This window comes from Prionailurus viverrinus, chromosome C2 (genome assembly GCF_022837055.1).
Source record: "Prionailurus viverrinus isolate Anna chromosome C2, UM_Priviv_1.0, whole genome shotgun sequence".
Lineage (NCBI taxonomy): Eukaryota > Metazoa > Chordata > Mammalia > Carnivora > Felidae > Prionailurus > Prionailurus viverrinus.
This window is the reverse complement of record NC_062569.1, coordinates 148,941,640-148,968,504: the sequence shown is the minus strand read 5'-3', so window position 1 is coordinate 148,968,504 and position 26,865 is coordinate 148,941,640. Positions and strand designations below refer to the sequence as shown.

Sequence of the window (26,865 nt, the reverse complement as noted above, 5' to 3'; positions counted from 1 at the left end):
GACAGAGTTCCCAGGCCAGGGTGGGTGGGTCGCCTGCCAGGCTGGAGAGGGCACCGTGACAAAGGCAGGAGGGTTGGCCGTGGCCCAGGGTCGGTTCTGGACCCCACCTGAGGAACTCGGGGAACGTGGGGACCAGGGCGCAGAAATCCTAGGGCATTCCACTTCTGTTCTGGGTCTGTTCATGCTCCACGAGACCCAGGCCACATGGACTCTGGGGATCTGTAGCTTGTTGGGTCAGAATCAATTCTGTACCTAGAATTTGATCCTATGTCAATTCTGCTTCCTAAATTGTGGCTAAGAGCATCCAGTAACCACAGTAAAATTTAAGAACGATAGAATTCCTTTTACCCCTCTGGTTTAAAATTCGAAGTTCTGTCAATCTGGGCCAGAGTGGGCTGGACACCCATTAATACACAGTTGCTCCTTGAATGCAGGGGTTAAGGATGCCAATCTCCTACGTAGTCAAAAATTCACCTGTATTCTTCGTAAAACTTAATAGCCTATCATTGACCAAAAAGTCTTACTGATGGACGTAAACAGTTGATTAACACGTCTGTTGTGTATGTATTATACAATGGGTTCTTTTCTCTTCATCTTTCATATCAGCTCTTATTCTGCAAATGGTTACCTGTCATTTCTGACCATGCATTTTAAAAATGGTGTCTTCCAATTTTATTTTTGAATTATTGTCAAGTTAGCTGATATACAGTGTATACAGTGCAGTCTTGGCTTCGGGAGTAGATTCCTAGGATTCATCTCTTACATACGACACCCAGTGCTCATCCCAACAAGTGCCCTCCTTAATGCCCGTCTCCCATTTTCCCCGCCCCCCCCCCACCCCCATCAACCCTCAGCGTGTTCTCTGTGTGTAAGAGTCTCTTATGGTTTGCCTCCCTCTCTGTAGCTTAATTTTCACTGGAGGGTATTCTGCTAAGTGAAATAAGTCAGTCAGAGAAAGACAAATATCGTATGATTCCACTCACATGTGCAATCCGAGAAACTTAACAGAAGACCATAGGGGAAGGGAAGGAAAAATATAATGTGTTCTTCAAGCAAGCTAGGGAAAAAAACCCGTTAAAACCAGAAGCAAAATACATTGACGGCACTGTATTTATGGAAAAAACCCACTTACAAGTGGAGCCCTGTGGTTCCAACCTCCGTGGCTCAAGGGTCCATTACACACTCATGCCAATGTTCCACGTGGCCACCAGCAACGGGACCAAACCTTCCCCCAGATGTACAGCTGTGGTTACTGCTTTCTCATCCCTGATCCGCTCTCTAATCGAGGGAAGTGAGACGTTGTGAATCTTTCTGCAGAGATCTCCGTCCGTGAGGTGCTGAGTCGAAAAATCTTAGTATCGCTTCTCTCAAACCTGAAAGTCTCCCCGGCTCATCCCTCCCCTTCGTCTCTTATCGCAAATCCCAACAAGCACACGGGGTGGGGGTGGGGGTGGGGGTGGGGGTGAGGGGGGAGAGGACCGAGTACACCCCGCTCTTCTAACTCTGTCACAGCAGGACTCGGGGACGCGAGTTCTTCCTAGCCTCCCGCCCAGTGTGGCCGATGGGTCTCACCCTGCAGCCCTCCCCACGAGGACCCTCCTGGGTCAGCAGAGGCGCCAACGTGGCTTGGGCAAGTGGGGTGCGGCCTCCCTCCACCCCAACAATGGAAACACGGCCGGAGACGGGCCGGAGCAGGGCAGCGTGCGGGAGGGCAGCACAGCAGAGGGCCGGAGAGCCGGGGAGGGCGCGTGGCCAAGGCTCCCACCCCCGGAGCAGACGCCACTTCTCCCTCCGCCCGGTCCTGGGTCAAGAGCACCTGCGATCCCAAGAAAGGCTGGGAGGGGTGCAGGTTGGCAAAACTCCCTCCCCTCACAACGCCGGGCGGGGGGTGGGGGGTGGGGGTGGGGGGCGGTGTGTGTCTGCGTGAGACAGAAATGCTCTGGCTTATTCCAGAGACAGAGACAACGTTTTTACAAAGGTATTTTATTTCAGTAAACAAAATACTGGTTCTTTCAAGGGCATAAAAAAATTCATACAATTTTAAGTTAAACCTATAGGTTGGGAGTCTATCCTCCGACACCCCATTCGGTAAGGGTCTCCGCCTCCTTCTCAGCTGGGGTCCACTCAGGCTGACATTTAAATCGCAAACTCTAGAAAGGAAGACGAAAAGGGTGGGTATGAAATGTCTGATTGAACACTGACGGAGGTTTGACCGGCTCAGCGCCGACCCTGGCGCTCAGCAGGTTCAACGTAACAAAGAGAAACCACCGCAAGTTTATCTATTAAAAGAATGTTATTTTCAACATTCCGGTTTTCTGCCCTGGTTTAAAAGCAGGTTCGAGGCTGGCAGGAAAATGAAGCGTCAGTCTCGCGGCAGCCCCTGAGCCCCGAGGCCTCTGCGGGTGCCGGTGGGAGGGAGGTGCTCGTGGCCCCACATCCCATCTTTCCTTCTTCTTCTTGGTCTAACGCAAAATGAGGGCTCTGGGGGCGCCGGGGTGGCTCAGTCGGCTCAGGTCTCACGGTCTGTGAGTTCGAGTCCCGCGTCGGGCTCCGTGCTGACAGCTCGGAGCCTGGAGCCTGCTTCGGATTCTGGGTCTCCCTCTCTCTCTGCCCCTCCCCCTGCTCGTGCTCTGTCTCTCTTGCTCTCAAAAATAAATAAAACATAAAAAAAAAAAAATTAGACTCTGCCTGAGACAGAAATTCAACCTACCACACATTTCCAAGAGAACTGCCCTCCCTTGATGGTTTTAGTTTCGCAATGCTCCCTCTTTCCTCACCCCAGTGCCCACTCCTGGGTTTCAGCCAGTAAAACACCATTTCCAAAAAAACCAAGGTTCTGGCCAGGGACGGCGTGGGGGGCAATGACAGAGGAGGGGATTCTGGGCCCGGGGTGAGGACCGGAGAGCTGCTGTGCTTCACAGTCTCTCAGTGCACGTCCCTGCACTCGGGAAGGTGATGCAGCCGGGGTGAGGCCCGGCTGACCTGGGTTCAATCCTGACTCTGCTCTTCATGAGGCAGAGGGCCAGCCCTTTCTCAGTCTGAACAGGCCCCGCAGAGCTATCAGCTGAAGCGATAAACCGGCCAGCTGAGAAATGCTGAGCAAAATGCTAGCCACACAACAGACATTCAGTAAGTGTTGCTACGATTACTAGTCGTGTGCCATTAACCTCCACAGGTCCAAACTTTTTTCTTTTAACATTTATTTATTTATAGTAAGAGAGAGAGAGAGAGAGAGAGAGAGAGAGGGCGGGGGTGGGGCAGAGAGAGAGGGAGACCCAGAATCCGAAGCAGGCTCCAGGCTCCGAGCTGTCAGCACAGAGCCCGATGCAGGGCTTGAACTCACGGAGTGCGAGATTGTGACCTGAGCTGAAGGCTGACCCTTAACCGACAGAGCCACCCAGGCGCCCCTACACCTCCACAGGCCTAAAGATCCTCTACGGGAGGCACCTGGGCGGCACAACTGGTTAAGCATCCGAGGCTGACTTTTGCTCAGGTCATGATTTCACAGTTTGTGGGATCGAGCCCCGTGTTAGGCTCTGTGCTGACAGCTCGGAGCCTGCTTGGGAGTCTCTCTCTCCCTCCTTTTCTCTGCCCCTCTCCTGCTCTCTCTCTCTCCCTCAAAATAAATAAATCAACATTAAAAAAGGTTTTTAAAAATCCTCTATGGGAATTCCTATTTACGGACGCATGGGATCTCCGGGTGGAGGGGGGTTAGGAGATCGCTGGCCCAGTGGCTCCTAGAGCGACATGTTGCTGAAAGGGCTGTGTTAAGAATCCCCCAGTGCATGTTAACTAACTAAAATTTAAATAAAAAATACACCTACGTATGTTAAGAAAGAAAAAAAAGAAAGAAGAATCCCTTAATGGTTTTTCAAAAAGAACAGATGTCTACACCCACGTAATGGAATCTCTCGGGGGTTGGGGCCTGGAAATCTGCACTTTCAACAATTCTGATCAGTAGCCAAGTTTGGGGACCGCTGATCTAGAAACGCCTGCCACCGTAGTTGAATCCTCAAATTTTCAGAGCAGCACAGAATTCAACCTGATAAATGGAAGAAATCAGATCACACACCAGAACTAAGGGAGGTGCTGATCATCGTCTGTTCACTCTGTGGTGGGGGTTTCAGAACTACTTCCTGGTGCCTTAACTCAACAGATGTGCTCTGGGCACCTTTTGGGTGCTGTCACAGGCCCAGGGCTACCGCGACGAGTAAGACTTCACGCTTACGGGAAGAGGTTGTTGGGAAGGACCTCTGGGACTAACAAGCCAAGGCCAAGGGGCCAGAAAGTCTCTCACGGTCCAGGAGTGGCCTGCAGAAGTGTGGGGAGTGAGCACTGGAGGGGCAAGAACACATCGGGAAGGGATTTCTATGCCATTCCTGGGAGTCAGGCTTTCTCCTGAAGATCGAGCAGGGTTTGTTCATCTTAGGTATGGGCGTGGGTCTCCACAGACCTGTGACCCCACCTCCTCCCCGCCCCCGTCTGCAATTTGATGGGCAACTGTAGGTGTTTCTACTATGCGTGCTTCTGCTGGGAGAAGGTCCACGGCTCTCAGGAAACTCTCAAGAGTTCTGCGACCCAACACCTGCTCAGCCCCACTGCCCGGATAAGGGAGCAGCGCCCAGGCTTCGAGCAGAGGCGGGCACAACCTAGCTCATCTGCCCCCAGGGTGCAGGGGGCCGGGATCTGCACACCTCCCCTCCCACAGATGCCCCCCATCAGACGGCAGGTGGGTCTCACGCGGCCTTCAGCCTGGAGGGAGGAGGGGTTCTCTGACCCCCACGTCTGTGCCTCGGCCCACCCCGGCCCGCTGTAAATTTTGCACGAGCAAAGTCCCCATACCTTTGATTTTTCCCTCTAGTTATCTTTCTTCTCTGACTGCTTCTTTTTCTCAGCTTCCAGTTTTGCTTCTAATCTTTTCCGTTGGTAGATTTTGACTCCAGCAAATGCCAGGCAGAGAATTAAGGTTTTTGCTGCCAAGATATACAGCAGCAAGGGCACGTGTTCAAGGACCTTAAAGAAGAAAGCAAGCATTCTAGATGTACTATGATTGAGAAGGAACGTTTCTGTTACATTCCCTCGTTTAGCAAACCCTTACCGCACACCTATCACGTAACAGGCACTAGGCCAGCTGCTGGGGCTACGCAGGCGACCAGGACAGATGCGGTCTAGTTTTCCCTCCGCCCTCCACCGCCCCCTTGCTGCTGGCTTCGTGCGCGAACCACCCACGGGCCGCAGACGTAACTGTGGTCTCCCATGACTGGACCAGGCCCTGGGCCGGTCACCCCGGACCCTGCTGCCCAGGAGGCACTGTGGTCCAGTGAAAGCAGCCGGAGCTGGGCGGGGGGGGGGGGGGGGGGGGGCGCGCAGGGGGGCCTGGGCTATAGCTCTGCTCTGCCACCGACTGACCACGAGACCTGGGTCAGGCACTTGACTTCTAAGCTTCTGCCTCCTCAAGGGAGGTGGGCCAGACCCCGTCTCTAGATTCTCCGATCCTAGGAGGCTACGATTTCCTCTTGGTTGTAGCTACTCATCAGCGTCGGCGCTTCAATAAATATAAAAATACAGTAAAATTCAAAACATGAAAACTGAGCTACTCATTAACTGTTCCCATAGTTTCCGGTTAGAGGGTAAATTCTGACCCATGGGCCACAATGGCGTCCGGGGAATAACGATGGATTTGAATTACTGTCTGTACTAGTAGGTACGTTATGATGTTAGTGCACATAGAGCAACAGTATCTCAAGGGAAATACTATACTTGTTTCATAAACACGGTTAGCGTGACCTGAATGATAATTGTGAGCTTTTCGCGTTGAGTAAAACTTCCTTCCCGAATAAAGGTGTGCTTTAGTTGAGTGATCACTTATTCTAGAGGATTAATTAGGGAGGATTTATTCCAGTGAAATCAGTAAACTGCCGAACATAACTTATTATACGCAATTCCCATATAAGGAGGTCCTACTAGATTCTACTACAGGAAGCACATTTGTCTCTCCTTCTAACAGAATGAGTCCGTGAAAACTTTAGCTAGCCGGGAACAATAGGCTCACAGAGCGGGAGGGCTGGGAGGGATTTTAAGCACGACTTAAGTCTACCACTCGTGTGCCTTACAAACAAGGAGAGTGAAGCTCATGGTCGGGGAGAGGCCTGCGTCACACAGCCGATTCACGATGAGGCCAGAGTCAGAATGAAACGTTCTAACCTCGATGCCGGTCTTCTTTCCCCTGCTTCCCGAGTTTCAAGGAAACGGACTTAATGAAATCATAAATTACGTACATACGTGCTCGCACAATTTTATTACAATTCTTTACGCTTAGACCTAGATATAGATTTCACGCTTAGATGTCGTGGCGTCAGTGAGGCCTACAGGGAGCTCACTGGGCACTACAAGCCTCCCCTAGCGGTTCCTCCCATAGCAGGCGGGCTCCTGGCTCCTGTCCCCGGGAGGCAGACAGACTGTCCTAATTTTATGGCTGAGAAAGTGTAAAGTCTGGAATGGTGAGGGTCTGACCGAGCTCAGACCGCTCCAAAACCCGAACTCTCTTTATCACTACACTGTAAGATGCATCATCCGCTCCCCACGCTCACCAATTTTACTATTAAATTATACAAACAAACGATGTCTGGGCTACTGAATTTACTAAAGCCGACTGGAATCACTACCTCTGAAATTATTTAACAGGCTACTCACGGATATTTGAGGACGACGGCAAAGGTGGTACAGCGGGAAGAGAACAGACATCCAAAGGAGGAATCCAAATATTTCAATTGTTTTAAGTTAACCAGAACAGTCAGAACCCAAGAACACTGAGCAGCTGGGTAACAGTTTCCAAGCACAAAGTCATTTTCACAGCAAAGAATAAATACAACATACGCACTGAGAAAGACCACTCGAGCAACAGTGGAAAAAACTGAAAACCTTGCAAAAGTGAAAGTTTTCATCGTGACAAATATAAGCAGCTTGGAACGCGGATCTTCCTCACTCAGACTGAGAGCTAACCTCCGCTACCTGCCCCCAGGAGCCCTCTAATTCCTGTATTTTCTTGAAGGTTCTCAGTCAAGATGAGGCTGGACGCCACGCTTACAAACCAGCTATGAAAGAAAAAAAGCGTTAAATGTGCTTTTATTTTACCTCCTTGGCGGCAAAAATCAAGCAGTTCAGAGGCGGAAACCCCCTTTTATGTTCATGGGGTTGATCTAGGCCAACAGAGCACTAATCCACATGGGAAAGTCACCCCTCCAGTTCTCCCCATCTCCACGGCTGAGCCCGTGGAGTCCTACTATGACGGAGCCCACATCACAGCCCACGGTTCCCTGTGATCTGAACATCAAACGGCTTTACCAGTGACGGGAAACGTAGAGCTCAACGGGAAGTTAGAAAATACACTGAATTGGGAATGCATCAACAAATGGACAGAGGCAAGTGGTGTGGGTACTTACTTTCTTTCTAAAGGTAGTGGAGAGGAGGCAGCGCGAGGCAGGGGTTTCAGGACCGGGAAGGGGGGCAGAGAGGCGGCAGCAGAGGTCAGGGGCTCCCCTTCTCCAGGCTTAAAGCAAAGGGTTTCAGGGCTGCACTCCTGCCCGTCTGGGGGACTGAGCTTCAGTTGTGCTAAATGTCTGCCTTTGATTTCTTTCTAACAAACCCCTCATTTTATTTAACTTTTTTAGAGTTTATTTTGAGGGAGGGGGATGGTCAGAGAGAGAGAGGGAGAGAGAACCCCAAGCAGACTCCACACTCCATGAAGAGCCCAACGCAGGGCTCGATCTCACGAACCATGAGATCGTAACCTGAGTCAAAATCAAGAGTCAGCCTCTTTAACCAACTGAGCCGCCCAGGCTCTCCCTGTCTCGGTCTCAAAACCAACCAACCTTCAAGGGGGTAAGTGAATAAAATATTGTGGGAGTGGGCGAGATCTATGCCAATTTTTAAAAATTTTTTAGGTCTATTTATTTATTTTGAGAGAGAGAGAGAAAGTAGGAGTGGGAGAGGGGCAGCAAGAGAGGAGAGGGTGAGAATCCCAAGCAAGTTCTGCACGGAGAGCAGCGGGCCCAACGCGAGGCTCGAGCTCACGTACTCAGAGATCACGACCTGAGCCGAAGTCGGACGCTTAACCGACTGAGCCACCCAGGCGCCCCATACCAATTTTTTAAAATAAATCCCCAAATCTTGTGTAATGAGAGTGGCTCATTTTTTGAATAATTAGCAAATACTGTCGCTAATGCGCAGTATTGACTGTCACTGATGCCACAGGCCCCCTGAGCCAGAAAGGGAAGCCGACAGGATGTACCGTGGGCTACCTAATCCTGCTGCCTTCCAGGGCCTCATGCAGTCAGGGTGCAAAGAGAGGCCACTTCTTCCCGACAGTACAGGGAAGGGCCCCCTCTTAAACATGAGGTGGTTCCCAGGCAGCCACAGAGCTATGTGTCTGCTCGAAGTTGGAAAGGTTTGGGCAGATTCTGTCCCTGACATAAGAAAGAACGCCTTCTGTCACCAGCAGGATTGGCCTGGGTGGTCAAGTGGGCTGTCCATCATTCTACGATTAAAAACGTCCTCTGCGCCCTGCCTTAGACCAGTGGTAGCCCCAGACTAAGTGATCAGGAACTTTGGCGGGTGTGTGTTTTAACACCGTCTGTGTTTTAACAAGTCCTCAGCAAGCCTTCAGTAACAGTTACTGCCTCTTGTCCCCGCTGACTGTGGCCACCACAGAGAGGACAGGCCCTTCCCTAAATCCCACCCCACGCCGTTTTCTGCTTCTTCCCCTTGTATCTCTTGCTGCCTCGTCTTTCCTTCTCAGCCTTTCCACGGTGAGTTCTGGAATCCCAATATTTGCTAAACAAACGCTCCAACATTTTCAACCCCCTCAAGAAGTCCTCACTCTGCCCCTTAAATTCAACCAGGTTTGTCCTGGAGAAAAGTCCCCATGGTCCGTCCTTCTGCATGGTCCCCCTCAAACCTTTGCCCCAAAGAGCTGGGGAAGCAGAGGGGTTCTCTATCTCCTAGCCCCGCCCCCGCGCCCCGGTCCTGCTTCCACACCTTCCCAGGGAGCCTTGCAATGGAAAGCTGGTGGATGTTTTGAACAAGCAAATGCTCATAACTGCAAAAATACACAGTGAGATCCTAAGTTTGAAAATACACACGCTACACTTACAACTATGGACAAAACACTGGAAGAAAACACACCAAAATTGTTAACAGTAGCCATCTCTAGACGGTGAAGACAACACGGTTTTTGCCAGGTATCATACTTTCAAAGAATCTACAATATGATCTATTTTAGTGGCTGGTCTCTAAACCAACAGCTACCACACCCCACCCACTTTGGGGATTTGGTGCGATGATTCTCCTTCCCTCTGTAAAACCTGCTGGCTGCTGCCCGCAGCCCGCTGAATGCCCAGCAGGATCCTGCCCTTGGCCCTGTGCTCTCATCTGCTGAATCTGTTCTGCAGAGGACAGCTATGTTTATTCCCCAACTAGTTGAAGTTGTACTTGATGTTATCGTAGGTAATTTTTCTAAACACAACACTTAGTGAAATATGGCTATATTGTATAAAGAAAAACCTTGTTTCCATGAGAAGTAAATCAAACGCTTTCAATGCATTTTTGAGTTTGAGTTGAAAAAAAACAAAAACAGTGCTGTTGGCAACACAAATGTAAAAGATTAGGGAAGACGACATAAAAATCTGGAAAGATTTTGTATGAAGGTTGTTTCATAACATATTAACCCACTTGAAAGAAACCAAAATGTGAAACTGTAGGTAAAACTTTACAGGCATGGTTTTTGCAAGAAAAGTGAGGCAGATCTGAAGTCAGTGTACCCCCGCTCAAAGAAAGGGCCTAACCCCCCTCCAAAAGTCTGGTGATTAAATGAACTTTTATATGTTTTAACTTAAAATTAAATATTAAATAGTATTATGATTCCTGCTTTAATTCATTTTTTCTTTTTAATCAACCCACCTCTACAGCACTGTTACTCTCAATTTAAAAAAAAAAAAGTTTTTTTTTTAATGTTTATTTTTGGGGGGAGAGAGAGAGAGAGCGAGCGCATGAGCGGGGGAGGGGCAGAGAGAGGGAGACACAGAATCTGAAGCAGGCTCCAGGCTCCGAGCTGTCAGCACAGAGCCCAACACGGGGTTCAAACTCACGAGCTGCAACATCATGACCTGAGCTGAAATCGGATGCTTAACCACCTGAGCCACCCTCGTGCCCCCTACTCTCACTTTTTACAATGAGGAGAAAGAAAAAACCAAGCCACAACGTATAAATTCAAAGCATACTCACCTTCCAGTTCATGCTGGGCCAATTGCGAAGTCACTCCTGGTCGACGTGGGCCTGCTCAGACAAGCACATGGAGAGAGGAACTGGGAGGTCAGGTCTTGCTGTTCTGGGGGGGAGAGAAGAAACAGGTCACTTTGGGTTTTCCAGATCAGTCCACCTTAGGAAGCCTTCCCTTTGATGGAGAGAAAGGGCACATGAGCAAAGATAGCAAGCCCCACCGAGAGGAGGGTTCGGGGGGGCCCATAGCAGGGGACCCAGAGCCTGGTGGAAAGCAGATGGCCCGGCTCAGGGAGGAAGACGGGCTTGGCTCTTGGTGAGCAGAAAGGTCTCCGTGGCTGTTTTTTGCCGGGGCTGGGGGCACAGCCCCGAGCAGCGGTGGCAGTGTTGTGCCTGAGGGGACAGGTGCTCCCCCCACCGCCACGCATCTGTGGACAGAAGAGCTCCCAAGTCTTCTCCACCCACCTCCTGTCCTGAGCAAAGAGCTGGCCGGCGGATGAGTGCCTCTCTTTTTTCAAGTCCTCTGAGTGTTAAGCTCATCTTGGTTTTTAAAAAAATATCTGGAGGGGAGTAAATGATACGGAAAAAAACTGTCCTCAGGAAGTAATTCCTATCTAGAATCTCATCTAAAATGTGAGGAAGCAGCAGGAAATGACAGGTCAGGGGATGTGCTCCAAGGCCTTGTATGTCATTATTCTTATGCTACGGCACGTACCCCAAGAGTCAGAAGACTTGAGTTCTGGATGAAGAACCCACGCACTCTGGTAAGTGACTTCCCTCCCGGGGCCTTGGTCCCATCTGTAAATGAAGAAAGGGGGCGTCAACCAGGTGGGCTCTAGGGCCCTGACTTTTTTCTGAAATTTGGCAACTTACAGTATACTCAGAGCTTCACGTCACTGTGCCCGTGCTGTGCAAACTCATTTAGTTTTCACACGAGCCCCGGAGAGAGATTTATTGTTCCGGGTCAGAGATGAGGCAACAAAGTTTATGTAACGCGTCCAGGGTCGCACAGGGACTGGGATTTGAACCCATCCAATGTGGCTCCAGAGTCTTACCCTGATATAGGCAGAAAGCTTTGCAAATTCAAAAATCATGGGGATGCTTGCCTTTAAATGTACTTAGAATGGAGAAAAGGCACAAGAAAAGGTCAGGCCTTTAGAATGGGGATACTAAAACGAACTTCGGGGAAAGTGTTTTATTAAAACTTTTACTTACAAAAGCATGTAAGTATAGAAAATTCATACCTCATCGATTCAAGGTCATAGTATCTGGAAAACAGGCTGGTGGTTGGCACAAGACAACCGAGTTTTCCCCATGACTTCTTTCAAAGCCAGATAAGTTCATGATAGGAACGTACACCATAAATCTCTTTAAATGGGATGACGTGATTGAAGGTGCTCGTTTTCTTCATGGATAAATGGCCTGTTTGTCCTCAAGTAGCAGGAGATTCTGACTTGCACTGGAGAAACACGTTCCTATGACCTGTTGCTAGAATTTTCACTTTCAGTAATCTCTGATAATCTCAGGGCTTAGCCATGTTGTAATTGAACAATGTTTAAGGTTATGTAAATTTTATTTTTACAGCTCTTGCTCTAACGGAGTTGTGTACAAATACAGTAGGTAAGTTTGGCTGTTCTTTATTTTCTGCGGTCATATTAATGTAATTAATTACAAGAATTAATGTAAGAATTAATGGATTAATGTAAGATGCATTAATGGATTAATGTAAGATATTGATTCCCAAGGTCAAGGGCAACAAATAGGTCCAAAAAGCTTATGAGAGGAAATGAAAAAGAACACCCCATGGGGTGCCTGGCTGGCTCAGTTGGTAAAGCATGTGACTCTTGATCTCGGAATTGTGAGTTAGAGCCTCACACTGGGTGTGGGGATCATTTAAGGAAATTAATTAAAAAAAAAAAAAAAAGAGTGTTGACTTAAAAAAAGAACACCCAATGGTCTGGCCCTCTGGCAACCAAATATTACATTTACTACTGGTGTGACCTTGGACAACTCACTTGGCCTCTCTGAGCCCCGCATCTCTCATTTGTAAATTCTTCAGAGATTGGATTATAAACACTAAGCACAATGCTCAGTCCATGGAACACATTTCAATAAATATCAACCATTAGTGTTATGATAAATATCTCTCCTTCTGCTAATGGACATGCCAAGCTTAAGAACCATAAACAAGAGGCAACCAGGGCAAAATGCAATCAACCCAAGATAGCAGGGACCAAGAGAACTGGAGAGCTGGACTCTATTCTTGGTGGCACCAATGGCAGGCATGTGACCCGGCGCAAGCCATTAACCTCTCTGAACCAAAATGTTCTCATTTTAAAAATCGGAATCCAAGGAACAACTCTGCAACTCTGGAATTCGTGAAGTCCCCATTTTCTCGGATATCACACAATCTGACTATGAAAATTTACTGGCAGTTGCCTCGGCTTCATACCTAGGGTGATGAAATTCCAGCTCTTTAGAAGGAAACATATTTAAAGTCAACCTGCAAAAAAAAAGTAGTGGGAGTGATGCAGTGAGCGGGTGGGAGACAAGAGGGCTGATCAATCCAGCTCCTTCCTACCTGCTGCCTCCAAATGAGAACTTTCCTCTTCTCCCTTCCATCGCATGCTCTAACTCTAACTTTCGTAGCACCTGGCAGGACTTCAGCAAATGAGAACTGAGACAGCTAAAAATATCCGCAGGCTATTAGCTCCACTGCCATATGTACGTCTGATGCAATATTAGCCACAGAAGGCAGCTGGTATCTGAGGGCTGAACTGCAGAAGCCAACAAGGCGTGCACACTGTTGAGGCATAAAGACTGTGAAGGGCAGGAGGTTTTAGACTTCCCCCGGAACTATGCACCATTCAAGCTAACTTAAATCTGAAAAACAACAGTGGCTCAGATAGAAGCCTTTGCTTCTATCATTTTTTTTTTTTTCCTTTGCCAGATTTATCCTAAAAACCAGAAAAGCTCTCCGTTTATTCAGGTTAGGACAATGAAAGCCATCTGGACAAAATACTGTCCAGAATCTACGTTTTCTTCTTGGCACACCTAACAAACTCCAGGGTGGTCAGTCTCCTGCTATCTACGCTCATTCCGGCCGCTAATTAGGCCGTGTCAGAACGTTTCGGAACATGTTCGCATTCCCGGTCTCTGCCCTTTTCACCCCAGCTCTTCACCCAATCATTAGAAGTTGGGTGGTGCGAGGAGGAGGGAGCTGCCGGTGAACCCTGGCATCACTCCGTCGACCTCTGAGCCCCACTACCGGGTCACCTGCGGTTCCCAGGGCCAGAGAGGCTGGATCTCGGCTCCTCCATAACCGACCTTGGGGAGTAACACCCAACCCGCTGAGACCCGGGGATGAGGGCCAACGGCGGCCGTTGCTTCCCCCACCCATCCACATAACAGGGTGTCCGGAATATTCGCTCATCCGTCCAAACCCTCCGTCCAGAACAACTCTGGGGACCCCGTCCGGACCTCGTGCCAGCCTACACACAGCGCCCCCGGCGCCGGATCCGCGGATAACGCGGCGCCGGGACGACCGAGCCAGGCCGGGGCGCTCCGCGGGTGGGGCCGCGGCGGCCGTCACCCTCCCGGTCCCCACCCGGGAAGCCGGCGCCGCGCGGCAGGGGGGCCGGCTGGCGGGCATCCCTGACAGAACAGCAAACGCGGGGCCGACCACCGGACTCCCCAGCGCCCCCCAAAAGCTGTCGGGCTTCGGGTCAGGATCCCGCTGGCCGGGTGTCACCCACTTACAGCTCCAGGCCGCGGAGGCTCCTGCGCCGGGGCCTGCACGGGAACGGTCCCTCGCTCAAGGCGGCGGGGAGACTACACGTCCCGACATGCACCGCTCCGCGCGCCGGCGCAATGGACCCGGGCCGCATTCGCGGGCGTACGCCCGGTACGCAGGCGCAGTGGGACGCTCCGCACCGGACTGCTGGGGGCTGCGCAGGGGTCAGGGGTCACGATTGGCACGGCCGGACACGGTGCTCCGGAACCCGGCGCGTTCCCGTTGTGACCTCACCGGAGCTGGGGGAGGTCGACGGCCGCAGGGCTGGGCGTCCCCCTTCCTCTGGATACTACCCGCTGCTGTCTGCGACTGAGGATCCTTGGGTCCCCAGAGGTTTCCAAATATAGCGTTCATCTCTGACAAAATGCGTGCATTTTCCTTTGGGAGAGCGGTAGCCCGGGTACCGGGGTCCCAGCTTCCTTCGTTCACCAGACGCGAAGTACGCGCTCGGGCACGCTCAGCCCCGGCCCCGCGGGAGCGCGCAAGCCGGACCCCAAATAAATGCAAGGGTGACCCCAGGGAAGGTGCACGGAGCTCTTTCTCCGTGCTCGGCTCACCCTTCTGTGGATTAAGGAGACGAGCAAGGGGAGAGTAAGCGGCTGGCGCAAGAACAACACCCGCGAACTGCAGGGACAGAATTTAGATTCCAACCCAGGAGGAGGTCTGACTGCAAATCCCATTATGACATTTTGTGGTGATGACGCACAAGGTGTTAGGCCTGCAGAGGACGAGGACAGAGTGAGGGGTGGAGGGTTTGGTTCGGCTGACCAGCGAAGTTTTCCTATAGAAAGTAACAAAACTAGCTTTGTTCTGAGCACGGTGAGGCTTCTTGTCTCGCTGAAGTCTCGTAACGAGCCGATAACCGGACATCATACAACTAATTCGCAGATGAGGAAAGGGACGCACAGAGAGATTAATTTGTCCAGGGTCTTAAAGCCCGCAAGTGCCGGAGCTGGGACCCTGACTCTCAGTAGTCTGGATGTAGACCGTAGGGGCAGCAACTCCCATGGGCTCGTTTTCAAACCACTTCTGAACTCTTGGAAGAAGTTAAGAGGCGCTCAGGTCATAAATGGAGCCAGGAATCCAAGCAGCTGGAGCTCTAACAGCGAATGGGGTAGAAAAGAAAAACAAGTTGTTTGAAGGGGCATCTTTAGTTGCCGAGTTGAAAGTGGAAAGCCTAGGATTTGGGGGATTAATGTCGAAGTGGCAAACAGGCAAGTTGTTCCAACAGCTCTCTACCCAACATGCTTCTGAAGATTGGGCATTTCGCCCATCCCCCCAAAGGAAAGCTGGCCGATAGCCATCTATGTCACCAGCTGTCCTTTCAGTGATGATAATAAAATGCACTTTCTTCCAGAAATCTAAATTCCCTCAATTTGGTTTCCTGTGTCAAAGATGAAGCCAGACACATGAAGGATAGACTTCCTTCAGTAACTATTGCAACAGAGGGTCCAGTATGAACCAAAGTCAACTTGGATTTATGGAGTGGGACCTGGGCACCTTAGGGGGAGAGTGGGGGAGTGGGGTCAGTTGAGCAGAATCGGGGAAGTGGAAATTTACAAAAACCAGGGCATTAGTGGGTCTGACTTGACTTACCTGAAAGAGAAGCTTCTGTCTTTATGACCAGAGAGAGTGGTGCACGTTAGAGCAAGGTAGCCACTGGGTTCCCTCCTTGAGTGTTGGCGTTTCAAAGAGACGAGGCAGTGCTGGCTGGTGAAAGATTTGTATCTCAAAGCAGGAGAGAAAAGATTTCTAATTCCACGTTTTCTAACTGCTCTCAGAGGGGATTCAGGGAGCTGATCTGCCAATCTCCAGGTTTGGGCTGGAACCAGCAGTGAATTTTCCCAGCAGCCTGTTGAGTTTTCTCAGGCAGACACTCTAAATGGAGCTGGGGTCCTCTTAGGGGTGAGGCCTTGAGCTGTTAGAAGCTGTGCTAGTGTTTGTTCAAGTCTCTTAGGGTGAAGAGGGGGACGAAATCACTTGTACCAAGTCTCTACAGTATTTACAGGCCAAGGCCGAGACCTGCTTGATGGCTCGGAAGAGACTGACCAGAGGTTAGTGAAGGAGATGGTCTTTGTCACCTGGTAGAAACCTTGGGTCTCTGTCTGGATCCCGACCCAAGGCCAGGATTTGGTAGCCTGGGGCTGCTTCTCTGGGCACACCGGGATGAACGTTCTGTGTGCAATAGCGTTTCTGGATTAATGATTTGAGGAAGGAGGCCACTCTGGTCACATGGGAGTATCAGTGGATTTTCATGATACCGTTGTAATGCTTATGTTAGCATAATTGCACATTTGTTTCTAAGGAACAAATATCTCGTAGACACCTCCCTCTGGAGATATAATCCTTGTAGGCAACAGAAGACATCCTACAAGCCTTGAAGAAGGGATTCTTTTTTTGAATTTTGTCTTGGAACCCTGAGACTTTTTGCTTTTTAAGATTTGATTTACTTATCATCTCTCTATTTTATTTATTTATTTATTTATTCATTATTTTAAATGTTTATTTTTGAGAGAAAGAGAGAGAGAGAGAGAGAGCAGAGGAGGGGCAGAGAGACGGGGAGACGCAGAATCTGAAGCAGGTTCCAGGCTCTGAGCTGTCAGCACTGAGCCCAATGCGGGGCTCGAACTCACGAACCACGAGATCGTGACCTGAGCTGACGTGGGACGCTTAACCAACTGAGCCCCCCAGGCGCCCCTATTTGTTGTTTTTTAATGTTCATTTATTTTACCTTGAAAGAGAGAGAACGAGAGAGAGTGAGTGTGCATGAGCAGGGGAGGGGCAGAGAGAGGGAGACAGAGAATCCCAAGCAGGCTCCATACTGTCAGTGGGAAGCCCAACGTGGGGCTTGAACTCACGAACCTTGACATCATGACCTGAGCCAAAATCAAGAGCTGGACGCTTAACCGACTGAGCCACCCAGGTGCCCCTAGAGTCCTGAGACTTGAGGCCCTACTGACAATTGCTGTGCCTTGGCTGAGAAGATGGGGAGATAGGGAAGAAGAGAGGGAAGCTGGGAGGTACGAAGCAATAACCCCATACACCCGTCTTGGCTTTGACTTCCTCCTCTCGGCTACTCTGAGAGAATACACCTTAACCCGAGTTAGGTCCCCATCCTGTCCCTGCTCTAGCTCTGCCCACTCTGTGTTGACCTCCTTTATAACCTGTCAAGTTGTCATCATGAAGTTTACGTACCTGACTCGCTCTAATGAGCGGGTCACTCCAGCTCTGGGAGTCTCAATCATCTCTACACTCCTGGGGTCTACGCCAGTGGCCTGAGTAGATAGATAGGTGTTAAGTATCGCTTGGCTTAATTAGTAGATGAAGTCACCTAATGTGTGGATTGCATCTCTAATGCAATGTCTAGATGGAGTGAACTGTCTAGCTTTTCAACAGACATCAGTAATTCAGATACCTTCTGTACCGTTAGTCTCTTGAAACACACATGAAAATCATTGTAAATGGAAGAAAATCAAGTGACTGAAAAGAATATGCTATTTATAAAGTGCTGTTACAACTTTTAATTATCCTTTTCTATAATAACAAGAACTTTAAAGGGTTAGTTTTCCATAAAACTTTAAATGTTAATTTAAAAATATGTTTCTGTTGCACTGGGCACTTCTTAAAGATGCTACTTCTCTGTTGTGGGCGATTTGCCCTCGTGAAATGTTTGTTCTGTTGACAGACTTCCCAGTAAGCCAGATGCCGGGAAAACAATATACATAAAGTCACCTGGTGATTCTGTTCCTTCATCACTTCAGACTTGACATTCATGAATGAATAAATAAACGCTCTGATGTCAAGCCAGTGAGCAGGTGACACCTTTTTGAACCACAGCCTCTGCGCAATACATCTGGGTTATTTATAGAGCGAATTCATCACATACAAAATACTGTTTCATGAGGAAGACAGTTCAGTGACTTGTTGGTACCTGCCTCCCCCGCCTCCCCCGCGCCCTCGCCGCTAGCACACAGGCGCTGTCCTTCAAATTTGACTTTATTTCCACTCACTCGACAAAATGTGTCAAATTTGACATTGACTAAAGTGACATTTATGGTGCACGGAAAGTAAAAGGGATCTTCAGCATAAAACACGGCTCTGATGAGCAAGTCTAAATCACACTGAGATTACCATTGTCGTCTTAGTTGAGTTGCCACAGCATCTCCGTGAAAATTCTCAACAGAGAGCAAGGAGCTTAGTGTCGTCTCAGCAGTGGCAACTTGGATTTGCTCCACGGCACAGGTGTCTCTTCACATCCAGGTATCCGCTGTTGGCTTGACGCCTTTCCTCCTCATCAAGGAGCCATGTTGAACCCCGCTGCCCCGAGGTTCTCGTGGATGGTGCTCTTTGATTCTTCTAGATTTAAAATTTGACTCTTGTACTTCTCTTGCCAATCTTCCACGATGTACTGGTGGTAGGGGTCGTTGGAGTGCTCTCGTCGCTTGGATTTCACCGTGCTCACCAGGATGGCGACAATGATGAAGGAGAACATGCCGATCATCACCATGAGGTACAAGATGACATAGTAGAAGTTCTCAGCATCAAGCTTGGCTTGCAGGGCCTCTTGCTCAGCTGTCGTGTTCCTGCGCCAGTTGTCCATATAAGTAACAAAAATCCTTCTGAAGACATCTTCCAGCGTCTGCGTCAGATTGGACAGGGCCGGCATGTCTCCCTCCTGCTGCAATTAAAAAAATTTTTTTTCAACATTTTTTATTTATTTTTGGGACAGAGAGAGACAGAGCATGAACGGGGGAGGGGCAGAGAGAGAGGGAGACACAGAGTCGGAAACAGGCTCCAGGCTCTGAGCCATCAGCCCAGAGCCTGACGCGGGGCTCGAACTCCCCGACCGCGAGATCCTGACCTGGCTGAAGTCGGACGCTTAACCGACTGCGCCACCCAGGCGCCCCCCTGCTGCAATTTAAATAATGAAACAGATGGCCAAGGTTAAGAACACTGATTCTTTCTGCATTTGCCTACTTTAAGGGATAAGGAGGGGTGAATACAAAGGGGGAGGTAATATAATTTCTTCTTTACCTGGCTGGTGATTGATTGAGTGCATGTTTTTTGAAAATTATTCTTTAAGCTTTGCAGATGCAGTTTATTTTTTGCATGCGTGACACCTTCCAACAGAAGTCTGATGGGAGGGCGCCTGGGTGGCTCAGTCGGTTAAGTGTCTAACTCTTAATTTCCGCTCAGGTCATGATCTCACGGTTCAGGAGTTCAAGCCCCGCGTCGGGCTCCGTGCTGGCGGTGTAGAACCTGTTTGAGATTCTCTCTGTCTGCCTTTCCCCTGCTCGCTTTGTATCTCTCTCTCTCTCTCTCTCTCTCTCTCTCAAAATAAACACTTTTAAAAATTTTTTTTTTTTTTTAGCGTTTATTTATTTTTGAGACAGAGAGAGACAGAGCATGAACAGGGGAGGATCAGAGAGAGAGGGAGACACAGAATCTGAAACAGGCTCCAGGCTCTGAGCGGTCAGCACAGAGCCCGACGCGGGGCTCGAACTCACGGACCGTGAGATCATGACCTGAGCCGAAGTCGGACACTTAACCGACTGAGCCACCCAGGCGCCCCAAAATAAACACTTTTTAAAAAGCTGGCTGGAGGACATAAAACTGTATATAGTACCCCAATTTACATATGTAAATAAGTATAAACATACAAATGAAAATGGAAAAAAGACTGGAAATGACGACATCAAAATGTTAACAGTGATGTTAACAGTGGGTAGTATACTTAACATCCCCCCCCCCACGCTTTATACTTTGTTCACGTTCCAAATTCTCGTCAAGCACCTCACCCTACTTTGTTTTTAAAAAGACCAGTCGCGGGGCACCTGGGTGGCTCAGTCGGTTAAGCGTCCGACTTCGGCTCAGTTCATGATCTCACAGTCTGTGAGTTCGAGCCCCGCGTCGGGCTCTGTGCTGACCGCTCAGAGCCTGGAGCCTGTTTCAAATTCTGTGTCTCCCTCTGTCTCTGACCCTCCCCCGTTCATGCTCTGTCTCTCTTTCTCTCAAAAATAAATAAACGTTAAAAAAAAAAAAAGAATGTTTAAAAAGACCAGTCGCCTCACGATGCCTAGCGTAATGCGTCGTTCATAACAGGCGTTCAACAGACATCAGCTGAATGAAGCAAGGACTCATGTCTGATCCGTGTGTGCAGAGAATTATGGGGCAGAGGATTGCAAGGGGCATTGACCTTGCAGTCTGCTCCACCCCTTTGTCTCTGCTGTGGGCTTTTTCCAAGTATGCCCCAGGGCTGAGCGTGTCCGTCCACGTTTGAAAGAAACGTCTTAGGTAAGTGACACAACGCGATGACCTGAGAGATCATTCGTATGCCCCAAGTCCGGCTCTCCTCTGCATCCTCACTGGCGCTGTCCAGCCACCAACACCTCTCACCCGGATGACACCATGCGGTGCAACCCCCCCCCCCCCCCCGAACAGTGTCCTGGGGCATATCTGTCCCTCCCTGCCCTGCACCGAAGCCACGATGCTCTTTTTAAGAAGGAAGTGGGATCAGGAGCACCTGGGGGGGGGGGGTGCTCAGTCGGTTAAGCGTCCAGCTCTTGATTTCTGCTTAGGCCGTGATCTCATGGTTCATGGGTTCAAGCCCCTGTCGGGCTCTTGCGCTGACAGCGTGGGGCCTGCTTGGGATTCTCTCTCTACCTCTCTCTCTCTGCCTCTCCTTCTCTAAATAAATAAATAAATAATGAAGAAACAAACATTTTAAAGAAAGAAAAAACGAGATCATATCCCCTTGCTTTTAATATGACTCAATACCTTCCTGTCCCACTTGACATAAAACCCCAGTTCCCTAGTGGGGTTTACCTGGCTTGGCCTGAGCTGGCCCCCAACCACCTCCCCAGTCACTCCACCCTCATGGTGACCGGTCGTTCGTACCTCCAAGTCAATAAACGTTCTCCCGCGTCGGGCCATTTGCACATTCTCTTCCCTCAACCTGGAATAACTTTTCCTTTCTCTTCCCTCTGCTACCTCCTTAGCCTTTTGGCCCCAGCTTAACTGTCACTTCTGAGAAAACCCCCTGGCCCCGCTCTAAATCACCCCCTACCACCACCACTTTTCTCCAATAGCATCTTTTTATTTTTATTTTTTTCCCAAAGCCTTCTTCACCATCTGTGCTGACTGTGCGTGTGCCGCTGGTGTTCGTGTGTGACCATTGGCTCACGGTGTCGCCTTTCCTGCTCAACTGCCACCTCTGTGACACAGGGCTCGTAGTCGCCTTTGCCTACCTTAGTGTAGCGAACGTCACCACAGAGCCTGACACATCGAAGGCACCCAGTGGATGCTCAATGAATAAGTTAATGTGCCAGGCGCAGGCGGGGCGTCGGAAGGGCAGAGAGGGTGAGGGTGAGGTTTCTGCCTGTGGAAGCTTGGTGTGGCAGGAGCCCTTCAGACAAACAGCCACGAGAATCCCAAAGGCAAGTGAGCGGTATGGACACAGTAAGAAGGGACTCGGAGAGCTGAACGTGGTTCGGGGATGGAGAATGCGGGGGGGAGGGGAGGGGAGCAGAACTGGGTGGAATGTAGACAGGAGGTGAATTGGTGACTAGCCAGGACCTACCCAGAGGTTCACCCAGGCAGTAAGAGCCCAAGCAGTGGGTTTGCCAAAGGCCCTTCCGGAAACAACGCCCACTGTCTTCAACATGTCTTTCCTTTCCTCTTATAAGGTGAGATGTTGCAGACCTCCCTACCTGAGGGAGGGGCCCGAGTGGAGCTCCAGGTCTTTGTCTGATGCTTTCCCAACATTTTGCTTAGTGAGAATTAACTGATAACTCACTGTGAGAGAGTGCAGCTAGGCTGGTTTTAATCTTACCCAAGATGTCGCCACAGGCCCCCTGACCCTTACAGAGACAAGATCTGCTCCTCTGGTGGGAGGTTTATGTGTATTCATTTTGAGAGAGAGAGAGGTGGGGGGAGCAGCAGAGAGAGAGGGAGACACAGAATCCGAAGCAGGCTCCGGAATCGGAGCTGTCGGCACAGAGCCCCATGCGGGGTTCGAACTCACGGAGCCATGAGCTCATGACCTGAGCCGAAGTCGGACCGACTGAGGCCCCCAGGCGCCCCTCTGCCAACTTTTCTCGGCATCTTCATCCAATAAAGAGAACTGTGATTTTTCCAGCTTATATAGTCCCCCTACTGCACCTTCTAGAGAGAATTCAGTTTTCTTTTGCAAAGCCAAATTGAAGAATGGAGAGAAGATAGAGACAGGTAAAGAAGAACCAGAAGAGCTACGTGTACAAAGTGAAGGGCTGGTGGAGGGGTGTGGAAGTCACAGAGATGAATGATGGGGGCAATTGGGTATCGGGGAGGGTGCTGAGCAAACCCAGGGCAGCAGACAACCAGCAAGGGGAAGGGGAACCCTCTTCCAGGCAGAGAAGTCAGTCCCCTGCAGGGTTCTTTCTAAGGTGCTATCAAGATTGGAATTATTACTGAGGTGCCTGGGTGGCTCAGTCAGTTGAGTGCCTCACGTCGGCTGAGGTCACGATCTCACACTTCACGGGTTCGAGCCCCGCGTTGGGCTCTGTGCTGATGGCTCGGAACCTGGAGCCTACTTCAGGTTCTGTGCCTCCCTCCCTCTCTCTCTCTGTCTCTCCCCCACTTGTGTGCGCTCTCTCTCTCTCTCTCAAAAATAAATAAATAAACATTAAGAAAAAAAATTAAGATTGGAATTATTCCAGTTATTTTTGCTTTTTGGACAGCCCTGTTTTTGGAGGAACTCTAGTATGCTCTGAGCACCCAAGGCCTTGCCTTGTATCTGAGTTTCCCCCAGAGAGGTGGTAGCATTTCAAGTTCCCAAGTGCTCTGAGCTCCTCCGTCCACCCTGCCTCCCGTTTATCTCCTTTGTGGACTGTGCTGCTGTGCCTGGAAATTCCACCAGTGAACGCCTCTGAGTGGAGGACATAAAGGTCTTAGTTTTTTTCTTTTAATAAATATTCAAAAAAAATTGTTAATGTTTACCTATTTTTGAGAGAGAGAGCAAAACAGAGCATGAGTGGGGGGGGAGGGGGGAGGAGAGACAGGGACAGAGGATCTGAAGCAGGGTCCAGGCTCTGAGCTGTCGGCACACAGCCCCACGCAGGGCTTGAACCCACAAACTGTGAGATCGTGACCTGAGCTGAAGTCTGATGCTTAACCGACTGAGCCGCCCAGGCGCCCCGAGGTCTTAAATGGGAAATGCGGTAGGGTAGGGCATGCTCACTGTCAATATCGTTTTGCGAATGTTTCCATCAGAGCTATGGTGCACCACCTGTGAAAAATCTAGACCAGCCCCTGACTCATAAGAGGGCTTAATAGTTAGTCCCCTGTGTTTTCAGGCCTCTGAGAGAATGGGGACACAGGAGACCTATGTTTTGGTGCTTTCTTAGCAAAGCCATCCAGGACAGGGTGCCTCAAGGGAAGCCTCGAGATTCCACAGGTAAACTGGGAATGGGGCACTTTAAGTAAGTATTGAGGGGAAGGGGAAATGGAGCCCAAAGGACAGGGGAGAGGTCACTGAAGTAACCTTGGTCTTCTGAACGATCATCCCTGAGTCGCCCTGCAGAGGAAGAAAGAAATACAATTTCTCTAAGACGGAGGAGCTGAGTATCTCCAGACTCACCTGTAAAAATGGCGGTATGCTGGGGCACCTGGGTGGCTCAGTCAGTTAAGCGTCCGACTTCGGCTCAGGTCATGATCTCACAGTTTGTGAGTTCGGGCCCCGCGTGAGGCTCTGTGCTGACAGCTCAGAGCCTGGAGCCTGCTTCGGATTCAGTGTCTCCCTCTCTCTGCCCCTCCCCCACTTGTGCTCTGTCTCTGTCTCTCCAAAATGAATAAATGTAAAAAAAAAAAAAAAAAAACGGCAGTATGCTCTTGTAGTTGAGAAAACCCCATCAGTGGCCACCTCACCCGCAAGCTCTTCCCCAGATCTCTGAGTTGGAGATCCCTTTCTGTGCTGCTTCTGCAAACTGTCACGTGTCCGTCTGCTTGTTTTCCATTACCCATTTATTGTGTGCTCGTGCATGTGAGCACTGTCTATGACACTGAGATAATTACCTCCATTTTGCAGGGATGCTTAAGTGATTTGGATCATAATTACATGACAGCTTGAGCTGCTGAAGGGCAAGGCTCAGTCATTTTAGTCACCTTTGCTTTTTTTTTAAGTTTATTTCTTCATTTTGAGCAGAGGGTGCAGAGAGAGAGGGAGAGAGAGAATCCCAAGCAGGCTTCACGTTGACGTGGGGCTCGACCTCACGAACCCATGAGATCATGACCTGAGCTGAAACCAAGAGGTGGACGCCCAACTGACGGAGCCACCCAGGTGCCCCCATTCTGTTCATCTTTGAATCCCAGGGCCCTACATGGTGGCTGGTGCATCATAGATCTTTACTAAATGTTTGGTGAATGAATGAATGCTCCTCTCTAGTGTACTGTGGATTCCCACTAGAAACTGCTAGAAAGGGTGATTCTCAACTTACTTCCAGGAAAGGAAGGGATTTGACTTTATTCTTCTCCCCAAAAGTATACATGTGCACATACTCTACATTCGATCTCCGGGAACTCCCTAAAGCCCAACCAAGTACCTCTGCAGCAAAATATCTTTGAGCTGAGGGATGTCAGTGCTGGGTTCCACTGGAGCTGTTTGGGTTTGAGGCGTGAGCACGGCAGCGTTCTCCAGCCTGCTGGAGCCAATACTACTGATTATTTGTTCAGTCTGCTGACATGGACAAAGGCTTGTGGCAGAGAACACATCAGGAGGTGCTTCTTGATAAGACTTAATCTTAGAGTGAAAAGGGCCCAGATAGATAAAGTACCTGGTCCCCAGCCAGGCTGACAAAATTGGGTCCAAGGGGGATGCGCATTTTGAACACTGTTGCAGAGACATGGCTGAACAATCCATTGTCTCTTCCCTAACCGAGGGGAAAGCCAATCAGTAGGTGAAAGCAATTTTCTTGATGGACATGGAGCTAGAACGTTCAAATAGGTTTAAACTTATGATACCCAGAACAACTACCTAACTGATAGACATTGAGCGTATTTGGTATACATATTACCCCTCCTCTAAGTAGAATACTATAATAGGTATTTAGCAATGAGAGGACTGTTATTTATGTTCTGTTCGATCATATGAAAGTGCCATTTCTATTGGTGAAATCCGGTCAATATTGGCGATTTCATGTGGTTCAACCTAACATATGCGGACCTATATTTTTGGCCATTTTCAATAAGTAGTCCTTGCTCAAAAGCCAGGATGGGCCCCTAGAGATTATTTAGGCTGGCCTGCTCATTTGGCAGGTGCAGTAACGATAGCCCACGGAGCTTAGATCATCTGTCCAGGGTCACAGGGCTTGCATGTCGACCACTGTGCTGGCACTCGAAACCCAAATCACGCAGGCTAGCTAGCGCCCAGGACCCACTGTGCCCTAGCAGAGGTCGCACATTCCAACAACGCCCCATTTCAATCAGCTCTGACTGGGCAGCTCAGCTGGGTACAAGAAATGAGACTAAGACCGTGGTTTCTGCTCACACACACCAATTAGTTGTGCCCTATCTTCAGGACACATAAGGACCCCCTAACGCCAGCTGCGCTTGTCAGAGGGGTGTGTAATTCACAACAAGGACAGTCTGGACACTGTGAGGAAAGTAACACCCCTTTGATCCCCAAACCTGAAGTTCTCTTCTCTTAAAAGTTCATCTTTTCTTAAAAGATGGTGGCTCATTAGCATCACGGGGGCCTGGAAAGGCAGGCAAGTCTTTCACTTTTATACCAAGAATAGAAAAAGATATGATTACTTGCATTTACCGTGAACATTCCATAAAAACGCTTTCAAAGTTCTCCTCCAATTATGAAGACATGAGGAAGGAAAACAATACCAAGGAGAAGAAGAGTGAGGAGGAGGGTGAGAAAAAGAAGAAGGAGGAGGAGGAGAGGAAGAAGGAAGAGAAGAACAGAGAGACAGAGAACAAAGAAGGAAGGAAAGGCCATCTTATAACAGGCAAATAGCTCCTTTTATAAATTTCTTGAAAAAAGAAATAGATTGCTTTGTTATTTAATTTCGGAAACAATAAAGAATTTGCAATAGAAGCTTACCTAGGCAGTGCTTGAGCGGTAGGAAACCCCCTACTACAAAGCCAGGCGGCTCTGGACTTCCTGGCTGGTGTTGGCAAGTTCTCGGGGACCATGCACAAATCTCAGCCTGCCCGGCACTTTCAGCTCGCGGCTGACCAAGCCTTTGTTAGCTGCAATCTGCAATCTAGGCGTTTATGAACCCAAATGTTTAATCTAATCTCATGTGGAAAGTTAAATACCGACCGGCAGTTGGGAAGTGACCTTGGTGCCTGATGGGGTGTGCCTGCTTGGAATCTGCCATTGGGTAGGGGCAGTACAGGTCTCTCCCTCGGGCCGCTGGATGACAGCTCCACCCAGGACACTGCCTGGGCACAGTGAGCCACCGTCCTCAGGAAAAGGCTTCGTGGACCGCACTGTTCCCCACGGGACTTGTGCCCAGGGAGAGCATCCCAGAGAGGTGACACGAACATGGCGAGCTTTGGGTGGGTATGGTTGGAGCGGAAGGCCAGTATGCTTCCAGACAAGCGCCCCTATCCTGACCACCTCCTCATGAACCTCATTTTGTTTAAATACCCCTCCTGGAGACAGTTTTCAAGTGACTTTAGAGCAACATCGTTATCTTGTAGATTGGAAGCTGGCCACAATAAAGGTATAATACCAAGGACACAGAAGCAAGTCCAGTAAAGTATGTAAAGACTTCAAAAGAACTAAACACTCTCTACTTATCAAAAGA

The 26,865-nt window shown here is 49.6% G+C and overlaps 2 protein-coding genes across 12 annotated transcripts in view; both read right to left on the bottom strand.

Annotated features, from left to right (window-relative positions):
* Nucleotides 1-1,967: 1,967 nt before the first annotated feature.
* Nucleotides 1,968-14,154, bottom strand: SMIM11 (small integral membrane protein 11). 4 transcript variants are annotated; one of them, XM_047875691.1, is made up of 6 exons: nucleotides 14,035-14,154; nucleotides 10,991-11,073; nucleotides 10,741-10,835; nucleotides 10,282-10,384; nucleotides 4,843-5,013; nucleotides 1,968-2,150 (listed from the first exon to the last, which is right to left on the bottom strand). In XM_047875691.1, exons 4-5 carry the CDS (start codon nucleotides 10,291-10,293, stop codon nucleotides 4,858-4,860), a joined length of 168 nt encoding a protein of 55 aa, XP_047731647.1. In that variant the 5' UTR covers nucleotides 10,294-10,384; nucleotides 10,741-10,835; nucleotides 10,991-11,073; nucleotides 14,035-14,154; the 3' UTR covers nucleotides 1,968-2,150; nucleotides 4,843-4,857. The 4 variants fall into 4 exon arrangements, with proteins under 4 accessions (XP_047731647.1, XP_047731645.1, XP_047731648.1 ...); XM_047875689.1 differs by lacking the exon at nucleotides 10,741-10,835; XM_047875692.1 differs by lacking the exon at nucleotides 10,741-10,835 and having other exon boundaries at nucleotides 10,282-10,379.
* A 3,892-nt stretch (nucleotides 14,155-18,046) lies between these two features.
* The window catches only part of KCNE2 (potassium voltage-gated channel subfamily E regulatory subunit 2), a 170,630-nt gene continuing 161,811 nt past the window's right edge, over nucleotides 18,047-26,865 (bottom strand). For 7 of the 8 annotated variants that reach the window (XM_047876520.1, XM_047876525.1, XM_047876526.1 and 4 more), the window contains one exon: nucleotides 18,047-18,746. In XM_047876520.1, coding sequence (XP_047732476.1) covers nucleotides 18,363-18,746 — 384 coding nt within the window. In that variant the 3' untranslated portion in view covers nucleotides 18,047-18,362. Of the gene's footprint in view, nucleotides 18,747-26,153; nucleotides 26,238-26,865 lie in introns of those variants that run through there. The other variant, XM_047876527.1, reaches the window with a different exon arrangement.